The sequence below is a fragment of the Verticillium alfalfae genome, genomic scaffold (assembly GCF_000150825.1).
Source record: "Verticillium alfalfae VaMs.102 supercont1.10 genomic scaffold, whole genome shotgun sequence".
Classification (NCBI taxonomy): Eukaryota; Fungi; Ascomycota; class Sordariomycetes; order Glomerellales; family Plectosphaerellaceae; genus Verticillium; species Verticillium alfalfae.
Window position 1 is genome coordinate 47,035 of NW_003315029.1, and position 12,240 is coordinate 59,274.

A 12,240-nucleotide genomic window follows, 5' to 3' on the forward strand; every position below is an offset into this window, starting at 1 on the left:
TCATGAGCTCCTCATTGATGCAGCTATTGTCCGATACCTCGACCGGATTCGGGCACTATATGAGGTTTCCTCCCATTATATACAGTTGTCGGTCTGGCTCCCTTATTTCTTTGCGCATGAAATTGTCGATTTGTCTTGCCTTGTTGAAAGATCCAGGTCGTCGCTACGTCGTTTGTTTCGCCCGCATGTGCTGCCCAACTCTTCAACACACATCATGTCGAGCCCTATAACTTCACTCATCATTCTCATCCTGTCAAGTATCATCACACCGGCTCTTACTCACGACAACTGCCATGACGCTGCCACGATGAGCGATGGCAGCTCACATACAGAGGCGTTACCTCCAAGTTATTTCAACCTGGCAGACCACGCTGCGGCCATGTATGCGCATATCACGCTCATGGTCATAGCATGGGTGCTTGTGCTTCCTCTTGGTACGTAATTCTTCTTTCGACCTATGTCTTACTAGAAGCGTATGCGTCTGATACAGTATTCAGCTGTAATGCTATCTCTGGTCCGTTCGAGATATACGCTTGCATTGCAATCCGTATTCCTGGCCTTCAACGCGCTGGGCATTCTTGTTGGCGCCGTCTACAATGCTGTGACGCCGGACTTGTACCCCAACAACGCCCATCACAAGGCTGGCTGGGTTTTCACCTGGATTGCTCTGGCGCAGGTTTGTATCGGGCTTTTCGGCCGCACAACGCAGCAGTTCAGGGTTCGCCTACTCGCTCGCGAAGCAAGATCCGATAAAGCACACCAGGCCGTGACTTCTGCGTTTTTTGAGCCCGTGGGGGACAACTGCCAGCATGATGGGCCCCAATGTTCACGAGGTTGCCGTCTATCACACGACAGGGACCAAGGCACGGAGCCCAATACTGGCTCACTGAATGGCGGATCTGACGCTGGTATGTTGGCTCAGGTATCACTGCCTTTGGCAAACCAAGGATGTGAGGACGAAAGTCAAGAGGACCTTGACTCTGCAGATCAACACCCGGTGCGATTCTCATGGAACGCAAGTCGGAACTCCCCACGCTGGTTTCGGTTAATATTGAATTCGCTGTTATCACAGGCCTGGAAATCCTGTTTGGTAATCTATGATGTTCTGGATAGAATCATCTTAATCCTGGGGTTCATCGGATTGACTTCGGGTGCAGCGGTCCACGGGCGTCTATTTGTAAGTGGTGTCTCTTGGACATCCCTGAAGCTAGGGGCAAGAACCAGAACTGATTTTCTACAGGAAGGTCGAGCAATATATGGTGGCATGGCTCACTGGGTCAAGGGCGGTATATTCTTCTGGTTCGGGATCTTCACCTTGGGACGTTGGTCCGGCAGTTTTGGCAAGCTCGGCTGGGTAAGTCATGGCCAGAAATTACAGATAACGAACATGGTAGGCTGACCTCAATGCCATGCAGGCATGGAATGCCCGCACTAGAGAAACACAGGACAAGTGGTATCCCTCTGCTGAACTCGTGGAGAGCGCCCTGATATTCTCCTATGGAGCGACAAATATCTTTCTAGAGCACCTTAGCAGCACGGACAAGACTTGGACACCGCGAGACCTAGAGCATGTGTCCATCACGATTCTGTTCATTGGTGGAGGCCTTGTAAGTCATGATCCTAGCCGCTCTGTACCCTGAGGTCATTTCTCATGGTGCGTCGCTGACAACCTTGTAGCTCGGTATGCTTGTCGAATCGACTCGTTTAAGAGATCTCTTGAATACAACAGGAACGGGGGTTGCTTTTCCTGCCCACGAGACAACACGGATGGACGGAGAACGAACAGAGAAAGAGAAGGCTGCCGAGCCGCCGAAGCATTATGGCTTTTCGATTAATCCCGTCCCTGCCCTTGTCATTCTGTTACTGGGCACGACGATGAGCTCGCATCACCAGAGCACCATGGACTCAACCATGATGCATAAACAATGGGGCAATCTTCTTGCCGGGGCCTCCTTAGCCCGTGGCTTTACTTACGTCTTGGTGTATCTCAAACCGCCGCGATCGATCCTGCCATCGAGGCCACCGACGGAGCTTGTTACTTCATTCTGTCTCATTACCGGAGGTATCATCTTCATGGCGAGCGTATGCAATCACGAATGTTCCCATTCCGACCATATGCTTGGCTAACAAGGTACAGAGCACTGACACTGTCAAGGGGCTGCGTCACTATAATTTGGATGCCATGTTTGCATATACTGTCGTAACCGGCATTGTTGGCTTTTTGATGGCGTGGGTTATCATCGTGCTTGCTGTAAAGGGCGCTGCTGTCCGCCAGCAGAGGAGAGCCCAAAGCTCTGCATGGACGTCTAACGAGCGACAGTATATATGAAAGACACCTTGGGAAATGCTGCGGAGGTCTCGGTCTTTTCTCAGATGGACCGTGATTCCTTCCAATTGATTTGGTTGGTTGTTGCGTAGCTAATTCACACCCTCTTCTTTACTATGACAATCGAACAGAGTGTTGTTTTCATGAGCTGGTTGGCGGCTATGGCCTCGAAGCCAGCCAGACTTGGCGCATCTGACATCGCAATCGGAGGCTTCGTTCCATCGCCGAAAAAGAAGACATGCGAAGAAGGGAGGGTCGCCCAAGCGACCCTAATGTGCCCTTCGGTTTGTCCTTTAGGATGGTTTCAACGACGCATGATTTTTGGAGAGTTGCTGCCGGCACATCGCGGTGATGCCATTGAAGAGTGAGATCCCGATGAAGGCACCGCAGCCGTATTGTGGTTGTGCCCAACTACGACAAAGCTGGCAGCAGCCCGGAATCGGCCATCATTCAAAGTGAGAACACAAAATTTCGCGTCCAAGACGTTGGGAGCCAAGATCAGAAGCCGAGATCAGACGCATTTGTATCCGTAGAGGCCTCATGACCGACCATCGCTCTTCTTGCCTTTTCGCTTCTTACCGCCGCTTTCAGGAACAGTCTCTTTGTCGTCTGCCCTAATCTCCTCCTCGGCCTCCGTGGATCTTACGACCCGCGTCTTGTCAACATCGGAATAGAGAGCCACACCCTGCTGCAGCGCATGAACGAGAAACTGAACTGAGTCTGACTTGAAGTCGTCGGCCTTCCGGGCCTTGTCGAGGTCCTGGGCGAACTCCTGCGTTGTGCGCTGCAGGTAGAAGGTGTCGAACTCTGCGTCTGCTGCGGAGGCCATGGCAGCTGAGTGGTAAAGGAGAAGGCTAATTGATCAAATGTGAGGAATTCGGAGGATGTACGTTCCAGGGACTAAGACATGTGTAAAGAGCGTGCTTAGCAACTACTGAAGTCCGGCGATGGGGTGAAAGAGTTTTTCCCTCGACAATTGCACAGTGTGGGTACACAGTGCATCGACCACGCCAACTACGGCAGTGTGTGCTACACTTCCCTGTCGTATCTCCCAGCACATCTGATGTGTAACAGGGTCAGAGTTGTGGCGTTCAATCCTCAGAAGAAACTAAACATTCAGCCATTGTCCCTTATCAGTCCCGTGCCGTTGATTTTGCTGCGCGAAGCATGAGACTGTGGGATTGTGCATGATGCGCGCAAAAGCCCCGCAAGAAATGTTCTATGAATATCCTCATCCGCCCCGCACCGCATCCCAGGAAAGCATGTGAGACGTTATGATTCTCCTCAGTATGAGCTACAAGCCCGCTGAAAAGCGTGTTGTGACTACCGCCGGGCGTCTATGCTGGCCCTTGCCGACTCGATGCTCGGCCGCATGGAAGAGCTTGAGCTGCGGCGACGCCTTGCGCGTTGCTCGCCTGGGTCTGATGGGTGAAGTCCGGATGATTTGGCAAAGAGGTTTAAGATATCCGTGAGGGATACGACCCCGCTCAGACGCCCTGACAGGTGCGACCCCGGCAACGCAGAGGCCGGCACGCTGTGTTGCTGTTGCGTCGGCAGCGGTGACGGCGGTACCGCACCCGTGGGAGGCACTAGAACAGATGACGAGGGGCCGAGCAAAGGCGTTGCAGGAGCCGATGGCGAAGGTGAAGCCGATTCTACTACCCACATGCGATGAGCATGCGTTGCGACAAGCTTTGCGACAGTGTGAGCTAAAGTTGAGTAGGGGTTTACGTAGAAGACGGGGAATGAGTCGCGTCCGTGTTCCACGCCTCGCTCGCTAAGTATGACTGATATGAAGTGCAGGCAAGATTGCTTGAGGAGAGGAGCGCTGGCGGCATTGGTGAGGTGTTTGACATCGGCTGTTGAAATATTGCCGACAACGTTCCGAGCATTGTCAATAACGGCAACGCTGGTCAAGCCCTCCGTATTCATGAGAGCCAAGGCTTCGGCCAGAATCGTGTCAGAGCTGGCGCATTGAATTAGCAGAGCACAGGCTAGAAAAGACCGATATACCTTGGCCTTTGACCGGGCCACTTACTTTACAGCAATAATCTGCTGGGTTCCAATGGCCAAGTCACGGAGAATGGCAGGGTAGAGTCGGTCGATGGCCGGGAAGTTGATGCCCTCATTCCAGAAGAACTCGACTAATTTGAGCTGGCTCAGCATACCAGCAACATCACCTGATGGCCCACAGACGAGGACCCTATGGATGCCGCTACCGAAAATCTCAATGGCCTTGTCCAATGTCTCATCAAAGGGTAACGTGACCAAGGACTCTTTCCTGCAGATGGGTTGTATATCTTGAAGTGTAATGGGAGTGCCATCCTGGGCCTTGGTGGCAATTTCGTCGAATAGACGGACCTGACCTTCGTCAGGATTGGCAAGGCCAACGACGACTAACAGATAGGCATTCAGATCATTGTAGTCGAATGTGGAGATAGCTGTTGTCGCAGATGCGTTTTGGCGGATGAGGACGGCATTCATAGGAGCATGTTTAACAAGTGTCTGACGAAGTACACAGACAACACGGTCAGCACTCGCAAGCTATCAACGGATATGGGTTGGGGCCGCCGGGGAATTATATACCATAGAGGCCTCCTCAACGCTCGTGTCGAGAGTAGCCCATTTTACGTCCTCGGGTGACACCAGTTCGTTGACCGAGATGTCGCGCCAGTCCCGGCCGGCAAATCGAGGGTTTGAATGCTTGTTCGCAGCAGGCGGGTGGTTCAAGAGCTCCTGCACAGCGGCTTGGGTGAAAGAAGGATGGCGTTGTGATCGGGGGGAGCCAGGGGCGTTTCGCATATTCTCTGCAAAGCTCGAACGGTGACCCGCGGTGTGGGAAGAAGCCTTGGTAATGCTGGACTGCGATGGTGTCCTTTGAATTGCGGTGGGAATGGCGGCCGCAGTCTCCTTCAGCGGACCTGTGCCTGCCCCTGCACCTGAACCTGAAGCTGGCAGGTCCATGGCGCTTTCCTAGTGTTGATATGCCTTCTCAGGGGGAATGGGGTAACGACTCCGTCAATCGCTTCAGATTTTTATTCTGTTACAATTTTCTGTCGAATTCGGTTGTTGAGGTGTTTGGTAACTTTCAAGCGGAGGTCAAGAAGCTATCGACCCTTGGACCTGTGGTGTGACGATCATATGACGAATTCGGTGCAAAGACGCAGGATGTATCACGGAAAGGGGATAAAAAGACAGCGCAAGGGTCTCAATGTAACGTATATGGGTATAAAGCATTCGTATGACTTGTGAGAGTATTGCATGGAGGTCGGGTCAGTCAGGAACCACAACCGTCCGGCTGGACTGGAGGGGGCCCTTGGACGAAGCTTAGGATCAAGCAACCCCTCACCTCAGATCATGCGCCGCTCTCTGAACGAAAACAGCGGGTCCATCTAGCGATAAGACTCTCGACGGAAGGCGGGGTTGCTATCGGTGGCTATGGTAACAGGGTCATCCAGGCGGTGGCAGCTGTCCACGACGGTGCAACCCACTGGACCCCTCCGTTATTTGACTTTCAAGCTGCTATGGATGCACAAGCGGTTGCCCGCCCCATGCCGCCCTTCACAATTCACCCCTCAATTTTTTTTGTTGTTCCCGCCCTGCCATCCTATACCTATTCTCGTCCCTCCCGCTCCATCCTTCATTATCGAGCCTGCGAAACCACAAAAGGCCATTTTCCTTGAGCAGTTTTTCGTTGTACACAACAGCCAACACAGAGAGAGGTCGGCCTGGATCGCTTCTGGCTCGTCGTTTACCTACCCAACTCTTTTGTTGCGTCTCCCAAGCGTCTCCCGACAAACGACGCGACGACCTGACCGACACAACACCGGGACCTACGTATCAGGCACGCCCCCGCCCGAAGGCTAAAGCCAACGTGCTCAACACACAAAGTTATTGGCTTGTCGCGAGCAGCAAAGCCATTCCTGCTCGCCTCGCCTGCTTCATACCACGTCTGTGTGACACATCGTCATCTCGGACTCGGCTGGGGCTTCTACATACATCCGCCTCCGAAATAGCTCGAAGGAAAAAACATCAGCCTCAGCACCACTCGCAGCCATGTCGATCCTCCCCGCTGATGTTCATGCGGAGCTGACCCAGCTTCTGCAAGCTCTCCAGTCTGCCGACAACAACACTCGAGCCCAGGCTGAAGAGCATCTGCAAAACAACTGGACGAACACCCGTCCCGAGATCCTGCTCATGGGCCTTGCTGAGCAAGTTCAGGCCGCATCTGATACTCCGGTTTGTCGAGCCTTCCCCATCGCGACTCCCCACACCAGCCTCACCTGCTAGAGTTTGGAACAACTTTGGCTGACTTGGCCTTTTGTCTTGCAGGTGCGCTCCTTTGCTGCTGTTATCTTTCGCCGAATCGCTTCGAAAACCCGCAAGAATGAGAGGGGCGACTCGGTAGACATGTTCATTTCGTTGGCCACCGACCAGGCTGCTGTCATTCGCCAGAAGCTTCTCGAAACACTTGCAGGCGATTTCGACCGCTCCGTAAGGAATAAAATCAGTGATGCCGTTGCCGAAATCGCTAGGCAATACACGGAGAACAGTAAGGCGCCGATAATGAGAGGGTGTCTCTTTATTCAAGCATTTTGACTGATTTCCCGACAGATGACTCCTGGCCCGAGTTGCTTGGCGCACTCTTTCAGTTGAGCATGGCCCCTGAGGCCGAAAAGCGGGAGACAGCCTTCCGCGTGTTCGCCACGACTCCTAGTGTGATCGAGAAGCAACACGAGGAGGGCGTCATGCAGGCCTTCCAGAAAGGCTTCAAAGACGAGTCGATCCAGGTCCGCTTAGCTGCCATGGAGGCCTTCGCAGCCTTCTTCCGGAGCTTGGGCAAGAAGGCCCAGGCCAAATACTACCCGCTCATTGCCGATGTTCTCAATATTCTACCCCCCATCAAGGAGACACACGACTCTGAAGACCTCAGCGCCGCCCTCGTTGCTCTTATCGACTTGGCCGAAACTGCTCCCAAGATGTTCAAGAGCCTGTTCCGTAACCTTGTGCAGTTTAGCATCTCCGTCATCCAGGACAAGGAGCTCGACAGCCTGTGCCGCCAGAACGCTCTCGAGCTCATGGCCACATTTGCCGACTACGCGCCCTCAATGTGTCGTAAGGATGAGTCCTATACCAACGACATGATCACGCAGTGTCTGAGCCTCATGACGGATCTCGGCGAGGACGACGATGATGCAGCCGAGTGGCTTGATTCCGACGATGTAAGTGCTTGTATTGAAGAGTGTAACACTGGAAAATCCTCTAATACGATTGCGTTTGCAGCTTGACCAAGAAGAGAGCGATCTGAACCACGTCGCAGGAGAGCAATGCATGGACCGTCTTGCCAACAAGCTTGGTGGCCAGACGATTCTCGCCCCGACTTTCAACTGGCTTCCCCGGATGATGACTTCCATGGCGTGGAAGGATAGGCACGCGGCCCTGATGGCCATTTCTGCCATCTCTGAAGGTTGCAGAGACCTCATGATCGGTGAGCTAAGTCAGGTACTCGACCTTGTCATACCTGCCTTGAAGGATCCCCACCCGCGTGTGCGTTGGGCAGGCTGCAACGCGCTTGGACAAATGAGCACCGACTTTGCTCCAAAGATGCAGACTGACTACTATGACCGCGTTCTTACAGCCATCGTACCCGTGCTCGAGTCTCCCAGAGCCCCGCGTTAAATCGCACGCAGCTGCTGCTCTGGTCAACTTTTGCGAAGAGGCCGAGAAGGAGACTCTCGAACCCCATCTCGATGGCTTGCTGTCACACCTGTTCCAACTTCTCCAGAACGACAAGCGCTATGTGCAAGAGCAAGCTCTTTCCACTATCGCCACCATTGCCGATGCTGCAGAGGCTGCCTTCGGCAAGTATTACGACTCTCTGATGCCTCTTCTTGTCAACGTTCTTCAGCGCGATGACGAAAGGGAATTCCGTACCCTTCGCGCCAAGGCCATGGAGTGTGCTACCCTGATTGCGCTGGCTGTCGGCAAGGAGCGTCTTGGGCAAGATGCCATGACCCTTGTTCAACTTTTGGCCAACATTCAGGCCAACATTACGGATGCCGATGACCCCCAGACGCAGTACCTCATGCACTGCTGGGGTCGTATGTGCAGGGTGCTCGGTCACGAGTTTCTGCCTTTCCTCGCCAATGTCATGCCTCCTCTGCTTGAGCTAGCGAGCGCAAAGGCCGACATCCAGCTCTTGGATGACGAGGAGCAGGTAGAGCAGATCCAGCAGGAGGACGGCTGGGAGCTGGTGCCACTCAAGGGTAAGATGATCGGCATCAAGACAAGTACAATGGACGACAAGAACATGGCGATTGAGCTCTTGGTTGTGTATGCCCAGGTACTCGAAGGCCATTTCTCGCCCTACGTTGCCGAAATCATGGAGAAGATTGCTATCCCGGGCCTTTCTTTCTTCTTCCACGACCCCGTCAGATTCGTCTCGGCCAAGTTGGTGCCTCAGCTGCTGGGTTCCTACAAGAAAGCCTACGGCTGCCCTTCAAACGAACTTGCAGGCCTATGGACCGCAACGGTGGACAAGCTGCTGGAAGTCCTCACGGCTGAGCCGGCCATTGACACATTGGCTGAAATGTACCAATGCTTCTACGAATCTGTCGAGGTTGTGGGCAAGGGCTGCCTCAGCGCCGACCACATGTCCAAGTATATCGACTCGGTGCACTCGGCACTCGAGGACTACAAGGATCGCGTAGCACAGCGTGCGGAAGAGAAGGAGGGCGCGACAGCAGACGATGTTGAGGATGAGGCTGAGGAGACGCTGATGGCCATCGAGGATGACCAGACGCTCCTATCAGACATGAACAAGGCGTTCCACGCCATCTTCAAGAATCACGGCGCAGCATTCCTTCCGACTTGGGAACGGCTTATGCCCACGTACGAGGGGTTCCTCAAGTCGACTGATCCTACACAGCGCCAGTGGGGCCTCTGCATCATGGACGACGTGCTGGAATACTGCGGGCCGGAGAGCAGCCGATACGCCAACGTCATCACGCAGCCGCTGATCGACGGCTGCCAGGATGTCTCGCCGGCAATCCGGCAGGCGGCCGCGTATGGCATCGGCGTGGCGGCGCACCGAGGCGGCGCACCCTGGGGCCAGTTCCTCGGGGGGGCGCTGCCGTACCTGTTCCAGGCAACACAAGTGCCAGACGCACGCAACGACGAGAACGTGTATGCAACGGAGAATGCGTCCGCGGCTATTGCCAAGATCCTGCACTACAACGCAAGCCAGGTACCAGATGCGCAGGCCGTCGTAGGCCAGTGGCTCGAGACATTGCCCGTTACCAACGACGAGGAAGCGGCACCGTATGCGTACGCTTACCTTGCAGAGTTGATTGACCAGTGAGTACCCTTCATTGGCAGGCAGAGGGCATCGCAAGGAAGAAATACTGATTTTGAATGACAGGCAAAACCCCGCAGTGATCGGGCAGGCAGGCAAGATGTTTGTCATGATCGCGCAGGCGCTCGAGAGCGATGCGCTTCAGGGGCAGACAGTGACCAGGGTAGTGGCGGCTACCAAAGCGCTGCTCGCCAATGCGGGCGTGGACCCTGCGCCCCTGCTGCAGCAGTTCCCTGCGGAAAGCCAGCAAAGGGTTGCGGCCTACTTCGCGTAGAGTATTGGGAAGACAGCGGGACTCGGACAGTGATGTGATGATACCAGCAGCAAGGTGCAGGAAGATGAATGCACGCTTGAGGTAGGCCGAGCTGATGCCGTTCTTGCAGAGGAGCTGAGCAGAAGTACGCTCGAGCAGGGCAAAGCGACCTGGTAGCAGTAGCTGCACGTCGCTCAACCCAGCTACCTAAGGAAGAAGAGGCGTTCATAATGAATACGAAGCCAAATTACGATGCTGCTGATGCTATCAGGTGCTGTTGGGTACTTCAGGAGGTTGACGACGCAAGACCAACAACGCCCGACACGCCGGACTGATGCCTTCGTCAGCCTGTGCGATGCCGATGAGGCCTCAAGATTGAGTCAGTCGGATAGCAATGGTGAATGTGCAAGTTCGGAGCGCTTGGATGTGAGATGAATACTGCCTTGTTACTTACTACCTTATGCAACTTGCGTGCCCTGACTTGACCTGAGGTACTCTACCTTAAGGTGGGGGGGTTGGTTTCGGGACGGCTTTCGCGGGGTGTCGAGTCGTCTGAAGACACATCCTGGCAGCCATCCTGGAGCATGGCCTCCCAGACCGAAACTCCCCCGAAATTACCTGGCAGCGCTGATTCTTGGTTCGAGGTAATGTACCTGGGTACGTGGACCTTGGTCTCGGGTCGCCAGGGAGGGGCAAGGATTGATTCTGAGATGAGCAAGCCTATGACGACATGATGTCCTGTTTCCGAACTTGTGATTGGACGCTGACCTCGCACGGATATCTTGCAGGCCTCGACATCTGCATTCTTTCTTGTTGTTTCTGGATCTGGGCCTGTTTCTTCCCCAAGGTAGGTCCCTAGAAGGCGGTACTCCCCGTTCGCTGGGACGAGTGCTGTGCTCTGGCGTGGGGTGGGGTGGATGGCTACTGTGATCCGCCCACCCTCGACAGTACACATAGTGCACATGTCTTGGAGGGGCCTGCCTGTCTTGACGGTGAGCGGCATATTCCTTCTCACCACGAGCTCGATGAGCACCCATTTTACGATTCCATGCCTCGGCGTCGATCCTGGGCCTCCTCAGGCCCACCCTCCCCTAGTTCAGGCACCCGGGCCAGCCGCCTTCAAAGAAGAAGGCACCCGAGATACTGTTCCTAGCGTCCTGACCTTCCTACCTACCTAGTAAGGTAGCTTGGGTAGGTACCCAGGTGAATAGGAGGACACTGATCTGCGGCTGGGCTGTGTGCTGGAACAATGATTGTCGTCCGCTCCATTGGATCGAGTCAGCAGAGCCAGATCTGGGTGGGAGTCAAAGCCGAGACGTAAATGGGAGGACAGCATGCACCCGGAACATGGAACATTTGTAAATCCCATGTTCTCTGGCCTACCGTCTCCCCACTGATCGTATTGTGCTTTCACCAGCACGCCGAGTCTGGTAAGCACCACGGCTGAGGGCAACGTATTCCTGCTTAGTACATGCAACTGGAGGTAGGGAGGGAGTGTCCGCCTTTTGCCCCTCCCCGTTCGGCACCCCAAGCGAAATATTCTGCTTTTCGGAGTAGTGAACCAACCATCCATACCTTACCTTACCGGAAGCAAAACCCGACGCCAGAGCCTTTTCCTTCTTCACAAGTCTGTCCGCTCCCCACCTCAGCGCTGTGGTCCCTTGGCCTCCCCCCCCCCCCTTCTCCCGCTGCGTCAGACCTGTCCAGCGTCCCGTCCGCAACACCTGACCGAGAAGAGCGCGACTGACCATCGACTCGGTCGGGAATCTACCGCATCTTCACTCAACTGTCGTCACCAGGCCACACCCCCCCTCCCCTTCGCAATTGCCCATTTACTTTCCCAGTCTCGCTAAATTTCCGATCCCCATTCCGCCCTCTCCAGTCCCATCCATTCCATCCCATTCTCCTCCCCAAACCCGATTCAATCCTATTCCTGTCCCCACCCTACCGACACGATCCCTTCACACGGATTTCAGCTGAACGATCGCATCGTCGGTATCAACAACCATAAGGCGAAAACACTTCGGAGAGCCCAAAAAAAGCCCGTCCGGTCGCTTTGGTACTTGCACCATCATCACCACCTGACTGGGCTCGTGAAGGACGAAGACTTCGGTACAGCCAGATCTGCGACTTCGACGCAATACGCCTCGCACGACATCGATCGCGGCTGAAAGGCCGCAACAGTCCAACCCTGGCTGGCTCCCAGTACTGATGCCCTCAATATGGAGTCCTACTATCAGGCACAGCTCTCCCCCAGGAGATGCAGCATCGCTTGACGCAGCAGTCAACCCAGCATGCCCAGCTTCA

The 12,240-nt window shown here is 54.6% G+C and overlaps 3 protein-coding genes across 3 annotated transcripts; 2 read left to right on the forward strand and 1 right to left on the reverse strand.

Annotated features, from left to right (window-relative positions):
• Positions 1 to 214: 214 nt before the first annotated feature.
• On the forward strand, positions 215 to 3,255 carry VDBG_07442 (integral membrane protein; the record flags this gene model as incomplete). The annotated part of the gene is made up of 6 exons (XM_003001937.1): positions 215 to 434; positions 498 to 1,177; positions 1,241 to 1,354; positions 1,416 to 1,607; positions 1,678 to 2,082; positions 2,138 to 3,255. 6 exons carry the CDS (start codon positions 215 to 217, stop codon positions 2,327 to 2,329), a joined length of 1,803 nt encoding a protein of 600 aa, XP_003001983.1.
• On the reverse strand, positions 2,865 to 5,290 carry VDBG_07443 (sds23/moc1; the record flags this gene model as incomplete). Its single annotated transcript, XM_003001938.1, has 6 exons — positions 2,865 to 3,160; positions 3,217 to 3,226; positions 3,654 to 3,747; positions 3,837 to 4,292; positions 4,365 to 4,831; positions 4,958 to 5,290. 6 exons carry the CDS (start codon positions 5,288 to 5,290, stop codon positions 2,865 to 2,867), a joined length of 1,656 nt encoding a protein of 551 aa, XP_003001984.1.
• Positions 5,291 to 6,382: 1,092 nt separating this feature from the next.
• Positions 6,383 to 10,368, forward strand: VDBG_07444 (importin subunit beta-3; the record flags this gene model as incomplete). Its single annotated transcript, XM_003001939.1, has 8 exons — positions 6,383 to 6,565; positions 6,659 to 6,878; positions 6,941 to 7,548; positions 7,610 to 7,873; positions 7,965 to 9,682; positions 9,747 to 9,950; positions 10,005 to 10,078; positions 10,205 to 10,368. 8 exons carry the CDS (start codon positions 6,383 to 6,385, stop codon positions 10,366 to 10,368), a joined length of 3,435 nt encoding a protein of 1,144 aa, XP_003001985.1.
• Positions 10,369 to 12,240: the final 1,872 nt, after the last annotated feature.